A 24,760-nucleotide genomic window follows, 5' to 3' on the forward strand; every position below is an offset into this window, starting at 1 on the left:
ATTGGGACGTAGATCGACTGGTAAATCGAGAGCCTGGCTTTCTGGCTCAGCTCCCTCTTCACCACGACAGATCGGCTCAGCGTCCGCATCACTGCAGATGCTGAACCAATCCGCCTGTTGATCTCCCGATCCCTCCTACCCTCACTCATGAACAAGACCCCGAGATACTTAATCTCCTCCACTTGAGGTAGGACCTCTCTCCCGACCAGGAGTTGGCAAGCCACCCTTTTCCCGGTCGAGAACCATGGTCTCAGATTTGGAGGTGCTGATCCTCATCCCAGTCGCTTCACACTCGGCAGTGAACCTACCCAGCAAGAGCTGAAGGTCAGAGCCGGATGAAGCTAGGAGGACCACATCATCCGCAAAAAGCAGAGACGAGATTCTCCTGCCACCAAACTCGACACACTCCACACCACGGCTGCGCCTAGAAATTCTGTCCATGAAGGTAATGAATAGAACCGGTGACAAAGGGCAGCCCTGGCGGAGTCCAACCCTCACCGGGAACGGGTCCGACTTACTACCGGCTATGCGGACCAAACTCACGCTCCTCTGGTAAAGGGACTGAATGGCCCTTAACAGAAAGCCACCCACCCCATACTCCTGGAGCGTCCCCCACAGGGTGCCCCTGGGGACACGGTCATAAGCCTTCTCCAAATGCATAAAACACATGTGGATTGGTTGGGCAAACTCCCATGCCCCCTCCACACGTAGGCATTGAAGTCCCCCAGCAGGACAATGGAGTCTCCTGATGGAGCACTATCTAGCACTTGTCCCAGGGACTCCAAAAAGTGTGGGTGCTCTGAACTGATATTTGGCCAATGAGCACAAACAACAGTCAGGACCCGTTCCCCAACCTGAAGGTGCAGGGAAGCTACCCTCCCTTCCCCCGGGGTAAACCCCAACACACAGGCAGAGAGTCTTGGGGCTAACAAGAAGCCGGCCCCAGCCCTCCGCCTCTCACCCGGAGCAACTCCAGCGAAGGAGAGTGTCCAACTCCTTTCAAGGACTTGGGTTCCAGAGCCAACGCTATGTGTCGAGGTGAGTCCGACAATATCTAGCCGGTACCGCTCAACCTGTGCCACAAGCTCCCGCTCCTTCCTCGCCAGTGAGGTGGCCAGGTTCCATGTCCCAAAAACCAGTTTCCTTGTCCAGGGATCAGACCGCCAAAGCTCCCGCCTCGGTCTGCCACCCGATCCACACTGCACCAGACCCTTCATGTTCCTCCTGCGGGTGGTGGGTCCACAGTTGGATGAGCCCATGTATCCGGTTTGAGTTGGGCCCAGCCGGGCCCCATGGGCAAAAGCCCGGCCACCAGGCGCTCGCTCACGGGCCCAAACCCCAGGCCTGGCTCCAGGGTGGGACCCCGATAACCCTCCGGGCCAGGTACTCCGACTCCTTGATAGTTCATCCATGAAAGACCCTCTGAACTGTTCTTTGTCTCACTCTTCACCTAGACCAATTTGTCATGGGAGACCCTACCAGGGGCACAAAGTGCCCCAGACAACATAGCTCCTAGGATCATAAGGACACTCAGACTCCTCCACCACGATAAGGTGACGGTTCAAGGAGGAGTAGGCCTCCTTCTTCACTTTACTGCAGCAATTTTCAAATAATATATAAATAACAAAACAATATAAAGCTCCTGAATATTTTATTACAGCTTTTAGTTTTGTTGCACCAATTCCATCTTTTTAAATGTTGTTGCAGTCCTTCAGAAAATTGCCGACTAAATTAAGAATTTTGGATTTTCTCATTCTGACACAATTTGAGATGTGTCTTGATTTTTGCTCATTCCTCATTAAATTCTGCTGGTAAACAAAACAACATAACAGCCTTTAATTCTAACAAATTACACTGCATGTTGTCATTAACAGCAAACAATGCACAGGTTGCATGAACTGGTGTCTGTTTAAGTGCATCTGTGCATGCAGTCTTCACAGAGCCTAATTAGCAGCATGTGTCAGCGTTGTTGCAAAGAGCAGGTGTTGCACCCAGAGCCAATTACAGACCAGTGGCGAATAAAAGACAGAAGGCAGGATGATCTCACCTCCAGCAGCTTGTTATTTATAACTAAATCACAAAGCACAACCAGCCTGAATGATTGAAGTTTGTTATTAAAACAGAAAATAAAATGTTTTTTCTTTCGATTTAAATATTTTTGCAGACTTATAATATTCACTTTTACGGTTTTCATAGAAAGAGCTGAGCACACAAAATGCAAAAGACTGATGTTTCTTAGTTTGTGACTATTGAAGCTGGATTATACCTAACAAATTGGGGTCTAGATGCAGCGGTAACCTTCAGCCTTGGACAGAAAAGTGAGGAAAACGAGGACACAGAAGAAGGAGGAACGATGAAAGAGGGAGTGTCTCATTCTCAGCGTGTGTCCCGGAGCTCCACCTCTGTTCACACATGAAAATCCTGCTTTGGATTAGCTGCTGGGACCTTCAGATTGAACACTAGGTGTTTGGGATTGTGCTGCTTTGGGAGTCATTTTACAGGAATATTTTCCCCAGGAGCTCTGGATCTGAGTGAGAGCTTCCAGCTGGAGGACATCCTGCAGAAGGAGAAACATCCAGGATTGGTATGAGAATAAACATTTGGCTTCTTTCTGGTTGTCTTTAATGGTTCAGTCTGACAAAACAGTTTCATATTGTGTTTTAAGACTTATGAACTTTGAAAACATCATTGAAATACTGATGTTCACAATTGACAGACAGACAGAATAAAACAAAAAAAATTTTGTCAGATGCAAAGATAACAGGTTTTAAAATGTCTGACCTTTCTGATTTTAATACATTTAAATACCACAACCAGCTTTTGTTTTTCATGCTTGTATTTATTGATTTATTGCCTGTCTGCCTTTTGACTTTGTGCAGTGGCACCAATGAGCAGGGCCTCAGGTTAATCTAAGTATATCTTCTCAGGGATTAAATAGCTTCTTAATGAGCTTTGACTAATGTCCAGGCTGCAGGAGAGCTCCCTCTGAAGGTTCTCTGCAGAACAAAGCTTTGTCACATTAACAGAACCACTGCTGTTAATACCTTTATTATGACTTCATCATTTAACACCAAAAGACCTTTACTTATTTTTTACCACTTTTTAAAAATAGATCTACAATCAAACAAGATGCAACAACAAGTAAAGCTTTCAAAAATCAAGAAATTATAGAAAATAATGTTGTTGTTTTTCTGTTGGTCTTTTCCACTTTATAAAATGTCAAATAACTAAAGTCAAATTCTGTCAGAAATCTGATTTAATCACTGACATCGCAGCAGCTGAATTGTCTTTTCTACTTTATGCTTTGGAGTTTTGTTTTTCAGAAAAAACTGAATTGGATATTTTAAATGTAATAAAATTAGCACAGATTAAGACGGTTTGATATTCATGTCAACTTTACAAAAACAAAATAAGAAAACAATAGAAAAACTTTTCAAATGTCAAAAACAACTAAAAGTCAGTTGTGAATGAATTATAATTTTGAAACGGATGTATTTAATAATACAGCGTCACGCTTCCTTATGAAGACCAGATCCCTGGACTTGACATGTTCTTAGATTATATTTTGGTTTTGTTTCACCAAAGAAAGCAAACCCGGTGCTCCATAAACTGAATCTGGGACCAAAGATTGTTGAAGGTCTCTTTGCTAACATGCCAGTTTGCCATGCCACGTGCACCCGTGCACCATCAATCTCTAACAGGCGCTGACTTATAAACCCAGAGCTAAAACATCTTGTCCCTTGACCATCTGAATTGAGTTTCTCATTCTTTCTTTCTTTCTTTCTGTCTTTCTTTGAGGTAGTTTTGGCAACACTTTACAATAGGGGTTCTTTTATTATCATCACTTAGTGTATTATTAAGCATTAATAAACAAAGGGCCCCTTTATTAACATTTCTGATATTGTTAACTATTAACTGTACTTAAAGTTAGGATAAAGGGCCAGGGGTGGGGGGGGGGGGGGGGGGGTCCTGCTTAGTAATGCATTACTTAAAATAGTTAAGCTGTTTTTAATACTTTATTAAATAGTTCATTAATGCTTAATAATACACTAAGTAACTTTAATAAAGGGGCCTCTGTTGTAAAGTGTTAATATAGTTTTCATGCTGCAAAGTGATTTAATTGACTTTTGAAATGTTCTCAGATGCATTTGATGATATTTGACAACAGGACTTTTTAAAATCAGAAACTCCAATATTCATGTTTTTTTATGAATTGTAAATGCAAAGCTGCCTGTTATCACAATAACCTGAAATGAGATTATTGCAGCCAATGCATCTTTAAATGACACTATGAACTGAAAACGATGAAGAAAAATGAGAACAGAAAGAAAAAATACAGTTAAAAACTTTTTTTTCCTTTCACAAATTAGAAAACAAATGTACTATCTGACAGAATCAAGATGGTTCCCTCATCAACATCCCAGACCTGTTTTAGGGGACATTAATTGAAGCTAGTTGCTGGTCTCAAAATCACCATTTACAGACTCATTCAAAGCACAGGTATTCATTTCTGCACCCAGCGTTCCGGTATCCAGTATGTTTTAGTGGTTTCTCTGCTCCAACATGATTCAGCGGTTGAGTCACCTGTGTAACAGCTAGTCAGGCTCTGCAGAAGCCTACTTGCCTGCTGATGAAAACCAGATGTGTTGAAACAGAGTTAAAACTAAAACGTACTGGATACGAGCCTTCCAGGCCTGGAATTGAATACCCCTGCTTTAAAGGATACAAACAAATTATACATCTATTTATTCTGCCATACCTAACATCTATTGCAAAAATAATAAAGTTGACAACTGAAACCGGAAATCTGAAACAAAATGACTCAAAGTCTTGTGAAAGAATCCCTTATTCCCATGGATTTGATCTTTCCATACTTCAAAGAAAACAAAATGATGGTTTAAGGATCAGGGGCGGACTTAATGGGGGGAAGGCTAGGGTCAGCTGCTGTTGGAGGTATTTCAAAATTTTGCGTGTAATATAACAGTAATTTAGCTTCTGCTGTTTTAGGCCAATAAGGTTCAAAATGTAACTGTTTTGCAAAGAAGAACTTGATATGGTAGTTATCTGTGTTTTCTGTCTTGCAGTGAGTAATATGAGGAAGCCTTTGAACGTGTTGGATCCTGGGATCAGACTACAGCGTGTCCATGGTGTTTAGGACTGGGAGCAGCATGCAAACCAAACGGTGAACCGCCGCTGCCTGTCAAACCCCACCGGCACCACCAACCTTAGGGAGGGGGATTTCAGTCGCTTCATCTCCGCCTGATAATCTTCACCAAACACCATGGATTACATGCTACCCATAAGAAGTCAGGACATTATAGTTTTCTCCTGCTCTGATCCTTTTCTGGATCCCCACAGCACCAGAACCAGGTTCCACTACCAGGCTGTCAAGAGAAAGCTGCGGCCTGGACGGATTCTAGGCTTCATCGTCAGCGTGGTGGCTGTCTGCACAGTTTGTACACTCAGTGCCTTATCACTGGCCACAGCGGTGGTCACTGAGCCAGAGTCATCTGCTGAGGGCTCAGCTGATGCAGCGGTACCCCAAAGAACTCTCCTGCAACAACACAACATCTCAGCGGCCCCAGAGGACACGCCAGTCGCCATGAAGTCCGCCCACTTAGAGATGAACCAAGGAGACTACCCCACAGATTATTTCAGTGTGGAGGACAGACGTCAGGGTTATGTGATTCTTCATATGTTTGGGATGTTGTACATGTTCATAGCCTTGGCCATCGTGTGCGATGAGTTTTTTGTCCCCGCACTCACTGTCATCACGGAGAAGCTGGAGATCTCAGACGATGTAGCAGGGGCCACCTTCATGGCAGCAGGTGGTTCAGCCCCGGAGCTCTTTACCTCCGTCATAGGGGTCTTCATCTCCCACAGTAATGTGGGTATTGGCACCATTGTGGGCTCAGCTGTTTTCAACATCCTGTTTGTGATCGGAATGTGTGCCCTGTTCTCCAAAGAGGTGCTGAACCTCACCTGGTGGCCTCTGTTCAGAGATGTCTCGTTTTACATCGTGGGGTTGCTCATGCTCATCTATTTCTTTCTGGATAATCAAATCACGGTGATGGAAAGCGCCAGCCTGCTGACATGCTACGCCTGTTACGTGACGTTTATGAAGTACAACGCCAAGGTTGAATATGTCATAAAAACCCTGCTGGGCAGCAACCAGGTGGACAGGCTGGAGGAGGCACCAAAGGTCTGTGATCCATACACCTATCCATTACTCATTTCATTTAGTTTTGGAAGTCAACAGAACAGCTCCTCCACCAGAAACAAACCTCACACTACAGATTTTCAGACATTTATATTCCACTGAACCTGTAGCCAACAAAGGAATGAAGGGATAATTTCATAACTTATTCTGAGAATACCAGGTATCTTCTGTTAATCAACAGGGAGGTAAAGCAGAGTGGGTTAGGGTTAGATTTGATCACACCGTGCGATAGTCTTCATAAAGGCTCAGCAGGACATGTCTGCCATCTCTCCATGTTCAAAGTCTGTGAACTGGCCTCTTCAGTTTCTACTTTTAGTGACCTTTCTCAGACCCAAGTCCACTAAGGCTCTTGGGATTGAAGTGATGTAACCGTTCTGGGTCAATGTCCTCAATTAAACAGGATTAGAACAGTGGAGAATTTTAGGGTAAAGAATTTCAGGAATAAAAGTAGTTTGTCATTCGTAGATGAAAATATACCATTTTCAACTTCATATTAGAATGAATAATTTTTTTAAACAAACTGGCGATCAGCCAAGTTGTTGTTGAAGTTCTGCAACATGAGAGATGATGCATGGGTATGGGATCACTGCCATTAGTTTGAATTTTAAATGCAGAGGAACTTTGTAAGGAGGCACATTATGACCAGTGGAGGAAGTTGTGCTTTATTGTCTCTTTGAAACACTTTATAAATGTAGGAAGAACTTGTCTTGTTGTTGAGAAAATTCCCTTTTCCCAGAGTTTTTGTTTGCAGTGTTTGTTTTTGACATGCAGCTGAGCTTTGCTTGGAAAGCATAAGAAAAAACACCAAAGTGACCTTCAAATCAAGTCATCAACAGTTCTAAGAAACAAAACACAACCAAGAGTAAATCTTCTTAGTTTCATTTCCACACTCAGACATTGGCTTTGGAGGCTTGTAGTATTTACCAATTTTATGGCAAACATACAGCAAAGCATTGGTTTCATTGCTAATTTTGCACAAATTGACATATCACTAACGCTACTTTAGCCCAGGAATAACACAAAAATCCAATCCTGTTGTAGTGATGTCATGTCTCCATGACTCCAGCAAAGTGCAAGTAAGTGCAGGCTAGCTCTGCTTTTATCTTTCCGTATATTGTCTTATGCTACAGTAGTAAATGCATTCATGTGTTATTGTTGTCACTTCTTTTTAAAATAGCAGATGCCTTTTAGCAATATTTATACCTAGGCGGGGATTTTCCCATTAATACACAAAATGATCAGCATCAACTCAAGCTTGTGGTCATGCCCTGTTACATGTTAATGCTAATAACCCCTGATTGTGACCCATATGAAGCAGTATGGAATTGTTAACCATCAACCACAATACTGGTTAAATTGGTTCATAACCTGATGAAAAAACAGTTGAGCTGTAACTAAACTTTATATTATGCCTTCTTTCTTATTTGGAGATTGGAAAAATTCTCTAACTGACTTGGTGGTGTAAAATCTGGGTGGTTGTTTTTTTTTTTTTTAAATGAAGCATATTTTTGGAACATTTGACCTTAAGCAGTTGGTTGGTAAAATTAGTTTCGTTTAGCTTTGATAGAAACCCCAAAATGTCAAAAATACAATTTTCCAACTTTAAAAAATGATTTATGTTTCTTTATTTTCTTTTCATTCATGTGTATCACAGTCAGGATGACTATTTAATTACTTCACTCAGCCAAGTGTGAATAAAGGGAGATTTTAATCTGGAGATTAACTTTGAGAGCTGATGGTTCTGTGATTATACACTTTGGGATTAGATTGACAGTAAAGAAGCTCAAAAGCAGCAGAATTTCTTATTTATTGCTGATCTTATATTATTTATATGCAGTTTCATCAAATCTGTTGATCTATAATCCCATGTGATGCAAATATTAGAAGCTACACTGTAAGAAAGGAAATGTTGAATTTACCCAACCAAGTTATATCAACTGGTTCCACTAAACCTAACTGCTTCTATTTGATTTTTTATCTAGATTTTTATCTTGAAAGGCCCTATATAAAAGATTGTTTCTTCTTCAACGTAAAGAGTAATATACATTGTTATAAATCGTTATATACATTGCTTTTTATTGAAAGAAGCCATTTGAGGTGGCTCGGGTATCTGGTTAGAATGCCTCCCTGGTGAGGTTTTCTGGGCACGTCCAACCAGGAGGAGACCCAGTACAAGCTGGAGAGACTATGTTTTTGTGCTGGCCAGGGAACGCCTTGGGATTCCTGCAGAAGAGCTGGCCCAAGAGACTGGAGAATGGGAAGTCTGTGCCTCTCTGCTTATGCTGCTGCCCCCACGGCCCGACCCTGGATATGCGGATGAAAATTAATGGATGGATGGGCATTGTTCTTTTCATTATGAGCAACTACATTTAGAGAAATCAGTGAACATAAGTTGATTAAGTAAATTCAGCCTTTCATTTGTTAGAATGTAATCTCATCATCACATGTGTTGTTCTGCATCATCCAGCTACTTAGGTGTTTAAATGGAAAGAAAATTATTTTATTAATGTAAAACATTTTATTTATTGTAGAAAACAACAAAACTTTCAATTATTTTGAAAGAAAAAAATGCATTTTTTTATTTTAATTTCAAGTCATTTCAAGTTTCACTTCTAGAATTGTGACAGCTGTTGAAACTTCAGTCACTGTGGGTCAAATAATTACTGTTAATTATGTCCCCCACTTCCAAAGAAGCTTCCACGGCGGCCACAACAAAACAAAGCAGACAAAGGGTCTTAGGGCACAGTAGTCTTACAAACGGTGGAGGGTACATCAAGAATGACTGTAGTTTTGGGCCGGACTAGAACATGAAGAAGTGTGGTAGGTGATTTCTTGCAACATAAAACAAGTTGGGTCCAACTTCAGTCCAAGTCTAGCTTAATTTTAAATATTCTATCTTTGGACCAATGTAAACGGTGCACCACTTTGAACTGAATAACACTCACACAGATCGAGGATCAATGGATATTCTGTGGAACCTTGTGCCAGGTCTCCTCTGATAATCCATTACTCAGGTCTAGCTCCCATTTCTGCTTTAAAACGCCCAAACTGGTCCGATGATGTGAACTGAGCTGGGTATAGAGTTTACTCAAAATTTTCTTGGTTGATGTCCAAGAGCTCAAGATCTAATCAAGTAAATATGGGCACAAGGGAAAACACAGAGTTAGATTTGACAACATGTCACATTTGTAAATACCTAAATGGTTACGAAATCTGGCCACCAGTTGTTCAAAGGAGGCAAATATACCATCAATGTATAAGTCATCTAGAGAAGATACCTTTAGTGGCCCACTCATTAAAGACCTCATCAGACACAGGAGGAATAAATATATGGTTCTTCGACACAAGAGCAGTAAATGATTATCCAATGAAGCCAAAAACCATTTAAACTGATTCCAGATCTTAACTGTCTGAACATTGATGGGATTAGCTGAGAATGGAGAAATCAAGTCTGTGGTGTTCTCCTTAGTAAATTAAAGCAGCTGTGAACAGTGCTGCTTTTGGAGGCTTTGATATGAAGCACTTTGTTTCCTGCTCTCTCACCGAGACTGCTGTGTGCTCCTCAAAGCAGTCTATGCTTGCACTGCCGCAGCTGAAGCATTGCATTTCTAAGATGCAGTGAGAGAAGATGTTTACCCTACTGCGTCCAGACTGATGATGAATTGCGCATTTGAGAAGCTGCCGCTGACTGATTCTACCCACCAAAATGAGGCTTCCTCTAGTAGTGTCACGTTTTGGAGGGATGTTAGAACCCAAAATGCAGAACCCAGGATGACACGAGGCAGGAGTGGATGTGAAGAAAAAAATCCTTTTATTGTAGGATAAACAGAATTAAATTTAAAAAAAAAAAAAGGCAGAGAGCCAAAATCCAAAAATCCAGAACATGAGAACCAAAGCCCACTTTGAGCACAAACTGGGCACGGGACAGGAAGCTCACACAGAGCACCAAAACAACACTGAACAAACAACAATGGACCGACAAGACACTGAGACAAGACAGGGCTTAAATAAACTGGGGCATGATGGGAGGCAGATGAGCTGCAGGTGTGTGGGGAGAGGACCAGGTGAAAGCAATACTTAATCAGGGAGCGAACTCACATGACCTAAGAAAAAGCCTAAAAACAAGAAAAGCAACCACATAACTAATATTCTAAAGGGAAGGAGAACTACAAAGACTGGTGGGACAAAACATATAAAAGTGACTAACGAAATGAAAAGCTGAAACTATAAACACTGCAGAGGGGTGAATGGAGAAGACTAAAGGAACACAGGACCTGAGAGATATATTTGGAAGGCTGAAGACCAGGGGACACATGAGGAACACAAAGAGACACATAAATGAGATGCAGACAAAGGACACATGAGGGCGCTATGAAACGCAAAAGGAGAACCTGGAGTGGGAACTGGAGGGGCTGGGGAACAAAGGGACACAGAACATGACAAAGAGGCAGTTGTGAACCTCAGTCAGCCAATCATACAGACCAAGAACAAACAACATCCAACCGAGCTCCCAAGACAAAATTACAAAATAAATTAAAACCTCTCTTGGCCTAACAACAATAGCATATCAGTAAAGCCTAATGTGTACTTCTCCATCTGTGTGGGTACAGAGAGCCATTATACTTTGGCGCAAGGGCTCTCCAACGGGCTTGAAGAGGCTGATGGAAACATGCCTAACTTTTTTACTATCCGTCGAAAGTGACGAAGATCTTTAGCTTGGGATTGGGCTTCTTTTAAATTCATCAACAGCACCGCCGTTGCCCCCTCAAACTCAAAAGCTATTTAGGGGCAGACACAGAACAGACTGAAGAATGCCTCGTGGAAATTGTCTGAAAATACGAATGTTTACCCGCACCCGTGACTGAAGGAATACAAATGTATGCAGCAAGCATTTTATTTGTGGATGGAAATATGGCACGAATGTATCTGTGTTTAAAAAAAAGTCTTTGAAATACATTAAAATGATGTAAGCACAATAGTAAACATACTATTTTGGACCAGGTACGTGACTGTAATGGTGGCAGGATACCCCAGAAAAGCCCTATGCCTTGTCCAGGTGGGAGCTTTGCAACACTCCCCAGCAGACGAAGAAGAGAAAGCATCTCCGTCAATGCATGTGCAGGACTCCACATTCGAGATGGCGTGTAAATCAGGCTTTACGGTCCAAATGCAATCTGCCACAACAAAGAAAAGAGAGCAAACAGAACAGAATAAAATCAGATTTGCTGCTATTTCGTCAGCAAAACCTTCCTGGTGTCCAGCAAAGACGCAGCCCAGAATACAACCAGCCCCAGAGCTCTGTTAAACAAAAAAAAAAAGAAAAAAAAAGTCAGAATCAAGTCAGGTTCTTCTCGCAGTCTTGAAGAAGTGTTCCTTATCTCAGTTCTCAGTGCACGCAGCACTCCCTTATTAAAGGTGAAATTGTCAACCCCAGCATCTTTCAGTTCAAATTCAAACATGTCAGAGATTTCAGACTTTAATGCCCTGATTATGTCATCTTTCAGATTCATCATGTCAGACATGTTAGGGATAGAATCTGTTGTTGGCCGATCCAAATGAGTCAAAACTGCCATGGTTACGAACCGCCCAGAGGATACATCTACTTCCTAGGCTGCAGCGCGAGTACTCTTGTTTGTTTTAGCATTTGTTGCCTTTTTATTTAGCTGTTAAGGGACCACAACGCATGTCGGACCCAAAATGAGGCATCGAGGATGGTATAAAGTTCCGGCTAAAAGCCACTTTTGCTAAGGAAACTGGTCAGGAGCTTCAACCATGATTCCCAAACATCTTCTGCCATCTTGGATTTTCCCTATTGATTTACATTTTTATTTAAACACATTTCTTTGTTAGAATCAGTGCTGTCGACACATACATCTCATCTGGGAATCAGCTTTTCTTTGACTTGTCTCACTTCAGCCTCAAGAGCAGCTTTTCTTCTGCTGCCGTCCCGCACTTGATGTCCAGCTGCCTTGGCCTCATGTGTCAGTAGCTGCTAAATAATCCCCAAGGTTAATTCTCTCCAATCCCATTAGAGCCACTAATAATAGGATGCTCCCTGGGGGAAAGAGGAATCAGCAGATTGACCCTTATGTAAAGTCTGCATGCTTCTTTGCTGTCTGAACTTTTTTTTTTTTTTTGCACCAAACTACTGATATACTGGAGAGCTTGTGTTTTACTTTCTGAGGTAGGCCGTGTTGGAGGAGATGACAAAGACACCTGCAGGTTTGCTTTATGATGGCAGTAAAGTCAGCAATCCTCTTTTATCCCCTCATCAACTGCTTACCTGCAGTGACGACAGCAAACACAGTCCAACACACTGCAAAGCGTTCTTTCTGCAAACTCAAATATTCGGGTCATTTCCAACTAAAACGCTAATGCATTCTTTATCATTGCAACAAAAAGCATCCACACTGCCCTAGTGAGTGGGACGTTTCATCAGTGATTCCAGAAGTGCCTTAAGAAATTGTTTGATCTGTTCATTTGTTCCTATGTGGAGGTAAAGATGAGTTGCTGACAGATGTCGGTGAGAGCCGTTTGACAACACTGTTACCTGGGAGGACTGCAGAAGTTCACACGCAGTCTTTAAAATTAGCATTCTGAAAGTGGTGATCGCTGTGGATTAATCCTGGATAAGTCTGACAGCTTGGCAGTCAGGTGGATGGGACAAAGAGGAGCCCACAGAGAGAAAGTTGATCTGATTGCACCTCAGAGGCATAACGGTAATTGGGATGAGGGAGAAGTCTGTTTAAATCTGTCGACTCCAGGGCGGCACTTTTAACCACAGGAGTGCTCATATGGTCTTGGAGGTGAGAAAAAATCAGAGAAATACTGTTTTTTATTACTGCTGTGATCATTTTTAATTATAGGTACAGATACATCAACATATCAATGGAGTTGAGTCATTTTCAGCACAGTCGGCTCAGCTGAGATTCAAAAATCTAATTTTGATATGGTTCATAAATGCACCAAGCAGCAATAAATAAAATCTGATATTTTTCTGGGTCCTCACCATCAGCTTTTCACTAATAAAATAAAATAAAATGAAATAATAATTATCTTAGTTATATTTTTATGGAATGATCATCTGATCAGAGACTAATCAGAAACTAATGATAGCCTTATAAACCAGAGTCAGGCATAGTTGTCGCTATTGCTCTCATAATTCACATCCAGAAGTCATCATGGACGAGTGGCAGGGGACACCCTGGACAAGTCTCATGTCCATCACGGGGACGCATGAAAACGAACAACCATACACACTTTTTTGGCCTTTGTCAGACATGCTGGTTCATTCTGCTTTTTATACAGCAACATGTCAGTGATACATGTATGTGATGTTTATGCAGGTTTGTTATAGGAAACTCTTAATTACTCCAAATGTCACTGGGATGTTACCAGTCATGCTGAAACTTTGTTGGAAGATTGTTCTAATGCAACCTATCATCACTGTGCATCATCACCACACACTATTGGTCACAAATGCAAGTTTTCTGTTTAATGTTAATTATTTGCTACTTTTTTAACGGCTTGAGATGTGACAGTAATGCTTCATTTTATTTAGCACTGATAAATTACACAAGGTCACGCTTCACATGTCAACACATTTTTTGCATAGGGTGGTGATTGGTGCTGCTATTAAGATCTGTGGTTATAAATCTGGCCTTTTTATAGAAACCTGTTCAGGTTGTACCTCTTCACTCACCTGATGACCCCAAACACAATAAAACAGATGGTCAACCTGTGCATATATTTTCAAACACCTTGCAGAGGAAGCAACATGCCTTTATGCTGTTCATAATTCATGTTCTCACAACAGTCCCACAAACGTTTCATCATGCAACATGCTGCATTTTTAAAAATAACTGAGGAGAAATTTTCAGATTAATGTGGAAGATGCTGATCTAAGGATTATTTAAAAGTCTCCAACCTTCAAATGTAGGCGAATGTAAAAAAAATTACTATTGAACAGATTTATGAGGCATTTATAAAACATACTTGCTTCCATTCATGTTTCTGAGCTAAATGGCTTATTATTATTGGTTGTTGTAGAAACCATGCTTGAACTGTCAAAACAGGTTTTTTTTAATTAGATAAATCAGACCTGCTTTATTTCTTTCAAATTAGAAGTTTTCTTTAATAACTTCGCATTAAATGATTATTTGGGGAAACTCTTGCTTCTGGTCTCACGTTTAACGAGACATTTAAACATCTGATAAATAAAACAACATGCCGACGCAATATTTTTTTTATCAGGAGACAAAGCTTTAGAAAATAGAACATTTGAATCTGTATATGATATTTTAAGAAACACATGATTTCTTCTTTTCTATATACAGTATGTTCATTAAATGTTTACAATTATTACAGTTAAAGAATTTTTTGCACAAATGTTTTTGCTGTCACTAATTTTTCTCATTATTTATAGAATGGTTACATTTGTAATTCGATTTAAGCACAAATTTATCTTTAGGACTGTTTTCAAATTTTGATTATGCAAGCTGGGCTCAAAACGTAGGAACATTCCTATGATTTATTTGTGCTAACAATGGTTCTTGACAAAATACAAATCTTTGGAAAGCTTGAATGACCTCCATTAAAAGCTGATGCATTCATAAAATGAGAAACACTGCAAAAAATGCCAAAATCCCTGATATTTTCTTCTGCTGGTTAATGTAAAGGTGCTGATATAGGATGAATGCTTCTTTTTTCTATTTGTTTGTTTTGATGAAAATGTTGTCTTGAATTCTGAGTATAACCAGGGTTTGAATTACGGGGGAGCTAAGGGGAGCTCGGCTCCCCTGAAAGGGTGACACGCTCCCCTAGAAGCCCAGATCTTACACACCCAAGGGGAGTCTAATAAAAGATCAATTTTCTACCTATATTACATCATTTATATGGACTCTAAGTGTAGGCTACTGGGGTTTATTGTTAGCAGAGAGTGGCAGATCACTGATTGTTCATGCCCGCCATGCAGCTGGGTCCTGCGCACTGTCACAAGCGTGGGCGAGTTGAGTGGTTGAGGTGAGGATCCAAAAGGCAGGGGAAAGGCAGTCAGGAATAATTACAAAAAGGCTTTAATGAAGAGCACACGAGACATTGAAACAATGAACGGATGAGGAACACAGAACTGGGAGGGTTTAAAAACTAAAGGAGCTGGGGTCTTCAGTGATTGGCAGACGAGACACATTCTCACTCCCAGCGCGTCAAAAACAAACGCTTGGTCGGCCACCCTCCGCCTCAGAACCCTGACGCCAAAAGTGCCCTTTTTCGTTACTTATGTGCGAAAAGGGGGTTTACCCTTTTCTGATTGCAGATCCCAATGCAGCGTAAAACTGACGTGAAGGGATGTCCGCAGCCAGGGCACCAAACAACCTCATTGTACCTCACCCTAACCTTATCCTCTTATTTAACCTTCCCCTCACCCCTATCCTAACCTTAACCATCTTGCAGCGAACACGTTAGTGATGTGTCGATCGCTCTAAAAGCTGGCTCTATGAAGGGAGCCGTCTCGTCATTGGTCGGGTTTGGACCGAGCCAACGCGAGGGGGAGGTTTCATATACCACGGTGGAGGTTAAAAGTAGAGGGTATGTGTAACCTCCCCCTCGCCAGATGGTATGTTCTAACGTTCCCCTGGGCGGCAAATACGAAAATTCACAGTCAGAATGCACGAGAAACAGACGCTTGATCACAGTGAGAGTAACGTTTTAGGTAGCAAGAGGGTTAAGGTTAGGATGAGGGTGAGGGGAAGGTTATAAATAGTGAAACATTAAGGTTTAGGTGCGGTTAAACGAGCTGGTTCGGTGCCGCATCAGCGGATATCCCATCACGTCAGTTTACGCTGCATTGGGATCTGCAGTTAGAAAAGGGAAAAACACCTTTTCGCACATAAGTAACGAAAAAGGACACTTTTGGCGTCAGGGGTCTGAGGCAGAGGGTGGCTGACCAAGTGTTTGCTTTTGCCGCGCTGGGAGTGAGAATGTGTTGTGGAGACACAGGACTGAACAGAGAGTGGAGAGACAGGACAGATTGTGCCAGAGTATGACACGCATGGCCACAGAAACATTGTCAAAGTGGAGCCACCAAATTAATGTAATTAACACGCCATCATTCCTGTCCGTTCATTTTGTCTTGTAATTCCTTTTTTATTCATGTGTGATGCGCTCCTCTATTGCGGAGTGCATGACCCGTGCTCCGGTAGTTTCACCTCACTGGCGTGACCGTGCAGTGTGCACTCCGTTACACCCTGAGTATAACAAAAACCTTTTAACAGAGATAGATTATGTAACTCACTGTGCTGTTTTATAAGGGCATTAATGAGATGTGTACAGCCTCTGTACATGAAGGACACTTGTTGATACGGTTTTCACTGAGTGGACTGCATTCACGTCAGATCCAGATTTTCAGATTAGAGTTTATTGCATCCTTAATAGTTGAAAGACAATTAATTAGTAGATTTTAATCACTTTACTTGATCGCTGCTGACCTTACCTCTTTGAACAAATAAAAAATCCGATTTAGGAAATTTTCTTAAAATTGTTGCATAGTTTCTTGTGACTGAGTTAAATCCAAGCAACATTTCCTATTTTCCAACTTTTTTACTTGAGTCTTTTTTTTCCTTTTTTTTTTAAAATCAGTATTGGTGCCTAACAATGGTTTCTTCCATTTTTCCCTTCTCAGTAAACTGCACATTGCTTCATATTTCATCTATGGTCTATCCCAACCATACAGCCCAGTCTGCTCACACAAAACCCCAGAAACCTGCAGCTCTCGGACACAAACACAAACAGAAATATACAGATGATTGTCCTGCTGGGTTCATATAAAAAAGCTCATTTCCTAAACATTTTTTTCTGTTTCTCTTTGAAAGGTACCTGAAGATGATGAGAACAAGTTGACGGTGAGTTTTTTGCATTATGTATAACATAGACATCTTTGCTGTTATTTCTTTATATCTGTTTCCAGAAAATTAGGATTTAACTTAAATGACATAAAGAAAATAACAGCTACAGAGGTTAAATGAAGTGTTTGAATATTTAGAGTTTTGCTTTGTGACAGGCCAAGCCGAGGCTGCAGAGGGAAGGCAGTTGTGCTTCTTTACACAACTCACTGATGAGAAACAGCATCTTCCAGCTCATGATCCACACACTGGACCCCCTCAGTAATGAAGGTATAACACATAAAGCCTCTGCAGATTGTTTCAGTGTTATGAAAAACAATCCTTGTGCACAATGTCACATGCCCTCCTGCTGGATTGCGTCTGCTTCTGCAGGACGATTCAAAGAGAAAGCGTCAATCCTTCACAAAATGGCCAAGAAGAAGTGTAAAGAAGATGCTATGAGTGCCAACGGTGTAGGTGTGTAACGACAAAACAGAAATGATAAATCTATGAAAAAAGTGATTATTGATCAATTATTAATTGACGCCTCACCAATAATAGAAGTGTTTCATTTTAAAATATTAGGTTGACTTATACATTCCAAATTATATTCACCAAAAATATTGAGAGGGTGCTCGCTGCAGAACTACAAAGGCGGAGCTGCACCAGAAGGTGGAGCTGCACCAGAGTCAGCCCCGCCCATTCACGCAAACTCAGCCCAGCCCACTGACTTCTTCTGTTTTTCTTTTTCAACTATATCACAAACCAACCTGACCCACATGAATTACGGCTGTTACTAGTTTACAATTGTTAATGCTATGTTCTATGCTCCAATTAAACAAGATAAATATAACTTGCTACATGGCAAAGCCTGAATATATCCCGACATGAAAAGGTTTCTTTTAGTAAATATCTGCAAACAGCCGCTCTGACAAAAGCGTCATTTACAGTATTTACTGCTCAAAGTTTTGTGGGTTCTGGTAGTCCGGTGGCAAGATCGTCTGCCTGAAATTTTACTTCCCCCTCAGCTGATGCTGGTTCGGCTCTCGGTGGGGTCGGCAGCAATCTATTTAGCCAGCTGAAACATTTAATTTGTTTATATTTTAGTTGTAATGTTTATTTTCTGCAAAATATTTATGTCTCTAAAACTTCTTTGAATTTGGTCGATCCTAAACAGCATTTTAGTTGAAACTCTGCTCACAAATGGACTCACACTGGCTAAATAAACGAATAAATAAAAAAACAAACACGTTAGTCATTATATTGTAAATGGTATACCAATAAATCGTTGTAAACATAGTACTGGCAAGTGTAGCTAGAAAAGAAGAAAAAGGGTTTTAAACTACCTTTATACTTCCGCTAGTGGGAGGCGAACCTGCGCAAAGCTGCATGTGAATCGGACTCCACAACCACTTCACTGATAAAAGCAAGTGGCGTCACATGTAATTGTGCCATCCAGTGTGTCTCTGTAGATGGGATGGAGGGTTTTTCGCCGGTGTCTCAGTAGAAGTCATTTCAGAAATAATTTGTCAGAAAATTCACAGAATATCCAGATTTGAGAACCAAGACCAGACCCGCTTTGGGGGAGGAGACTAAAATTGAAGCGGAGATGGGAGGAAAATGCACGAATGAGGCCAAAAATGGCTTTGGCGTGTTTCTTATGAGGAAATTACAATATAACACGGTAAAAAGTTACAAAATTTAGATTTTTAATTATATGGAACCTTTACAAAAACGGTTCAGTTAACCTCTCAACTCCGTCCTCAATCTTGCATTTTAGATGATATTAGCTATAACACCCTCTTTGGTTCCAGAATGCTATCAAGTCTGACAACTGGAAGGAATTGGACTGACTCTGATGGAATGGGCGGGGCCGACTCTGGAATGGGCGGGGCTTACTCTGGTGCAGCTCCACCTTCTGGTGCAGCTCCGCCTTTGTGGTTCTGCAGCGAGCACCACTTGAAAATATTTATAAAGGCCCATAAGGAGAATAATAATTAAAGGCCTCACATAAATTAAAGGAATCTATATTGTTTGCCTCTTTTCAAGACAGTGTTTTAAATTAGGATAATTTGATATTGAGAAATACAGGAAATATAACAGTTTTGGTCAAATCTGGAAAATTGCATGAAGTGCAATCAAATGCACTTCTTATTGTGATTTTTTGTTTCACTTTTTTCATGTTATTTACCTGTTTTTTATCTTATCAGTAATGAGATGAAAAAGGAAAGAGGAAAAATCATCTTGACTTAATCGGTTGCCTTTGAGCAGCCTAATTGTTTAACATTTTTTTCTACAAACTTTCACAGTTTCTTTGTTTTGATATTTTTCCTTAGTTGAGAAAAAGATCCACAATAGTTCAAAGGTGGAGGTGGAGGTCACACCACCGATGAACGGCGCCGCAGGAGGAAACCAGGTGTGGGTTTTATGTGCATCCTTCCTTTTTAATTTTAGAAGCTCCTTTTCCATAATCAAATGTACCGGAGTACATTCTGGTAAGAGGGAAAAACATTAGCTGACAAAAAAATGTATGTAATTTATTCAGGGTGAGGAGGAGGAGGAGGATGAAGACCAGCCTCTGAGTCTTGCCTGGCCTGACACCCCCAGGAAACAGCTGACGTACCTCGTCATCCTGCCCATTGTCCTACCGCTGTGGCTCACGCTGCCCGATGTCAGGAAAGAGGTGAACACACACCAGCACACACATTTGCTCTTTATTAATGTATTACTGTTTATTATTAATGTGATACCATACCATACCATACCATACCATGTGCTTTATAAATAAACTTGGTATGGTATTTATTTGAGAAATGATGCTATAAAGGTTTGAGCATAAAGGTAAACAAAATGTTAAAAACTGATATCAGGAGTTCAATCTTAAATGTTTAACTCAGATTTTTTGTGTCAAGCTTAAATATTACCAGCCTCCCATGCTGGACTAGCATGCCAGCACACAAAACACAACATATGCTGGGTATTTTTTCAGCAGGGCTGAAATGAAAGCAGCATATCAAAATAAAAGTCAGGAGATTGGATCCCCTACCTAACACCTTAGTCTCTTTGATGGTAACATTGTGAGAGTCTGTAATGTTCCTTGATGGGTTCTTTTCTGCACTTTAATCAATGACCCATGGCTAAATTGACTCACACAGGCTTTCTGTTAAAGTAACACAGAGCAGTTTCCTGGTCCTCCACTCTCATGGTTGAAAGTGGAATTACAACTGTCATAAACACCTCTGCGGTAGCTAGAACTAACAATGAGCTAACACAAAAATGAGCTAACTAATGCTAAAATAAACCACGAAGTAAAAAGATCCACACTGTTGGACAAAAAAATGTTATTACTTACAAGTCCAGTAACAACAAATCCAGGTCACCATCAGTCCTACAAAATCCCTCAAACTAGCGCAGGCCACGCCAATGTTTATTCTGGTTTTAGCTCTTTGCTTTGCCTCCAAAGACATTATTCATTTACTTGTCATGCCAACTAAAAAGCAAACTTCTTTTTTTTCTTCTTCTTGTGCTTTTTATTAACAATCGACGAACTGAAAATGCTAATCACTGGCATTACAGCTAAGATCAATGTTGAAGCTCTAGATTAAAGTTTAAAAAACTATCTGTTGTTACTTTAAATGGACTCAAAGATGTTAGAGAGGGACTCTCTAAACCCTGCTTTTATTTTGGTAGGCTGCTTCTGTTTTGCTGAAATCTGAATTAGCATAGTATTTAAATATTTAAGATTATTTGTAAAACAATCAAAGTTTTAGGCCTTTTGGATCCAAATGGGCAACATCAAATATCCTTGGTGACTTGTGAGAATTTTACTGGAGTATAAATTCCTTACCTGAGGTGAAGCTAAAGATTGATTGTGTAACTAAGAAAGCTACTTTTTATTCTTTCCAGAGCTCTGAAAAATTCTTTCCCATCACTTTCCTCGGGTCGATCAGTTGGATTGCCTTCTTCTCCTACCTGATGGTGTGGTGGGCTCACCAGGTACGTCACAAACACACACGGTTCACAACATGGTTGACGGTGGCACAGGAGTTAAGTGCTCGCCCCGTAATCGGAAGGTTGCAGGTTCGAGTACCGCTCAGTCTGTCGCTGTCGCTGTGTCCTTGGGCAAGACACTTAACCCACGTTGCCTGCTGGTGGTGGTCGGAGGGACCGGTGGTGCCAGTGCTCGGCAGCCTCGCCTCTGTCAGTGCGCCCCAGGGCAGCTGTGGCTACATTGTAGCTCATCCCCACCAGTGTGTGAATGTGTGTGTGAATGGGTGAATGACCGATTGTGTTGTAAAGCGCCTTGGGGGGTTCTAGGACTCTAGAAGGCGCTATATCAAATACAGGCCATTTACCATTTACCATTTGATTGTTGTGTTTCATTTTTAGATGAATGTTGAAGTGTGTATGAGTCATTACTATCAAACCCATTGTAGGGAGCTTCCGGAACAGCCTCTGTTTGGAGAAACAAAGTCCCTCAGTACTGATAAGCTAACATCTTTTTAATACACAGCCAACACACTAGTGTACTGCTGCAATCTAAAAAATAACTCCAGTCTCTTAAATTCCATGCAAACATTTGCTCCACCAGATCACACAAATATTTTAAACTTCAGTTTAATAAGAAATTCCTGCTGGACTTGATCATTGGATGCAACTGAAGTACTACATGTGGTGGCCTACCTTTACGGCGGGACGGCGGTCCCTCGCTTCCTTGGGTGGAGGAAACCAATTTCTCTTTGCTGATCGTCCTGGGCGGACACCAGTCGGCTTTGCCGGCTGATATTTTAAAAGCACCATGGGTAGTTTAGTTTGCTTTTAGCACCCCCTACAGTCCATTATTAATTCACTGTCTCAAAACCGAAAGTGAAACTCTTCTCCTCACGGCGCATTTGTCTTTTTATCTAACAGCTGAAATGTCTCAGCCTTCATTAGGTTCTACTGGAGCGATTCATCACTTAATCAAACAAATCAGCTGTGTTCATGATCTAAAACATGCAAGAAACATGGGCTGGAAGCAGAATCTAGCACCAGCATATTAGTTCCAATTACTATTGCTAACAGGGAACAGTCCGGACATTCTGAAGTTGCAAGTGCAGTATTCTGGCCACAGGGAGAGGTGGGGTCCATGTGACATTTCAATAACCATGTAAAGGATCATTTTAGCAAATACTGGCTCAAGAAAATGATTTAAAATTTTTTGAAAAAGTTGCATTTAAACAACCATGGATAATTCTCAAATAAGTTTCCTTCATCTACCAACGAGTGAACCGGTAAATCTCAATGGACAAATCCAACAGCAGGCCTAAAAATGATGTTTTAAGGATGTTTACGGTGAGTGGATAGCAACAACAATGTTTTCAGACAATTGTTAGAAATGATGTGGATGTGTCAAAGCCTTGATGCACACCACCATTAACAATTCATACAACTGAACTCATATAGTTCAGTCAAAATGAGCATTAATGCAAATGCTTTCAGGTTAACTGTGCAAATCAAACAAGGGATACTTTTTTTTTCTGAGCACTGACTACAAACATTTTTTCTGATTGAAATACATTTCTGAACTCTGCCTCATCGTAGGTCGGAGAGACTTTCTGGATCACTGAGGAGATCATGGGTTTGACCATATTAGCAGCTGGTACCTCAATCCCCGACCTGATCACAAGTGTGATTGTTGCACGCAAAGGCCTCGGTGACATGGCTGTGTCCAGTTCAGTAGGATCCAACATCTTTGATATCACTGTGGGGTGAGTCTACTGGTAAATTAAAGGTGTGGGACACAGAAAATATTTGTTTAAATAATTATTGCTGATTATAAATTGGTCACTGACTTTTTCATGCAGGCTGATCATGTGAATGGTCTCCTACACCTATCTCCTGCTTTAGCTTCTGATAGAAAATAAACTGTGAAACTCTACGTCTGTCAGATCTATGTCAAGCGGTCGTATAGACTCACCCATCTTGTTAGCATTCAAGCTAGGTTGGTGTGCTAAGCTGACTGTGCGTCAGTGTGTCACCCCACAGTGCATGCTGGGTGATTCTCGATGATTGACAGCTCCCTCTTGTAGACACACAACTCTGTTGGTCAACACTCTAGACTCACGTCAATTATTTGTTTTCCCGTAAGGGCCAGGGAGGGACTTATGGGAAGTTTTAAGTATGAAAGATGACCTACTTTATATCATAGAACAGGGTCAGATAGTCAAATTTTAAAGTTACTTAAAAGCATTTTAAACTACACACCCCAGCTTCAAAAGTCTGTCACTCCTCATAGAATTATTTTACTGAGTCTCCTGTCTCCGCAGCCTCCCATTCCCATGGCTCATTTACAACATCATCAATGACTTCAAGTCTGTGGAGGTGAGCAGCAACGGCCTTTTCTGTGCCATCGTCCTCCTCTTCCTCATGCTCCTCTTTGTCATCATATCCATCGCGATTTGCAAGTGGAAAATGAGCAAGTTCCTGGGCTTACTAATGTTTCTGCTCTACTTCGTCTTCCTGATCATCAGCGTCATGCTGGAGGATAAAATTATTGTGTGTCCTGTCACCGTCTGAGAGAAGGACTCCCATCAAATGACATGAAATCTATTAATGAGAGTGCAATAGGAAACTGCCTGTTAACTGTCTCATGTGCTCATGATACTGAACCCTACACACGCACACGCGCGCACACACACACACACACACACACACACACACACACACACACACACACACACACACACACATTGTTGATGGAGGTGAAGCAGCACTCATGGTTGCAGGACCAAGCTATTGCATCACAATATCTGACAGAGACATGCAGGCCTATACTTTTGACTTCACACTGCCCAATGAGCAGTCTTTCTTTGCACCATGTGACCACATTCCGTGGCCGTGATTGGTAGATTCCTGCTGACATACAAGATGGACCTCAAGTTCAACTCGAATGTTGCATGAAACTTTTATTCTTTTGAGCTGAAGGACTGTACAAAAAGAAACTCCACCACTCATGGAAGCAACAATTCTGAGAAATTAATCTTGGACGCTCAGAAAAGAAGAGTTTTTGTGTTTAAAAACCCCAGAGGAGAAAGGAAAAGCAGCAGCAATGCATGAATGTAATAGCTGATTCACGGGATTTCTGTTAAACAAAAATGCATTATAATAGACAGAAAAATAATCATTATTAAAATGTTTCAGCCACAGCTTCATGTTTGAGGTCATGTTTGGCAGAAACGACTATATTCATGTTCATCCCGTTCATAATAGAGAGCTTTAAATACTTACATTCTTGACGTGCACCTCTGTAGAAAACATTCTTCCTGTTTCTGGGCGCACATAAGAGTTGCATTTTCTTTGTCAGTTATCTTGTTTAACTTCTTTCTTCACAATAGGTTGTTAATACAATTACAGTTAACTTTGGTTTTCCTCTGCAATGTTTTGATGTAAAACAGCTCATGTACTGTAATTCTTAACACAGAATTTGTCTTATAAGACCAAGAGTCCAACTTATGGAAGCTATGGGATGCAATGCTAACTACCAAACTGGAAATTACAAACTCAGGACAGTCATGGTCCATGTGTCATAAAATAAAATGATGTATTGGCTGTGATTTGTTCTTGAGATGGAGAAAGGATGCATGCATGAGGAAAGTTATTCACTTTTGCATCACCAAATTTT

At 41.0% G+C, this 24,760-nt stretch overlaps 1 protein-coding gene across 1 annotated transcript; it reads left to right on the forward strand.

Moving 5' to 3' along the window:
* Window positions 1-5,133: 5,133 nt before the first annotated feature.
* slc24a2 (solute carrier family 24 member 2) lies at window positions 5,134-23,792 on the forward strand. Its single transcript, XM_015967915.3, has 9 exons — window positions 5,134-6,202; window positions 17,089-17,118; window positions 17,277-17,388; window positions 17,491-17,574; window positions 19,434-19,513; window positions 19,643-19,780; window positions 21,004-21,093; window positions 22,681-22,847; window positions 23,406-23,792. Exons 1-9 carry the CDS (start codon window positions 5,282-5,284, stop codon window positions 23,653-23,655), a joined length of 1,872 nt encoding a protein of 623 aa, XP_015823401.1. The 5' UTR covers window positions 5,134-5,281; the 3' UTR covers window positions 23,656-23,792.
* Window positions 23,793-24,760: the final 968 nt, after the last annotated feature.

This window comes from Nothobranchius furzeri, chromosome 4 (genome assembly GCF_043380555.1).
Source record: "Nothobranchius furzeri strain GRZ-AD chromosome 4, NfurGRZ-RIMD1, whole genome shotgun sequence".
Taxonomy (NCBI): domain Eukaryota; kingdom Metazoa; phylum Chordata; class Actinopteri; order Cyprinodontiformes; family Nothobranchiidae; genus Nothobranchius; species Nothobranchius furzeri.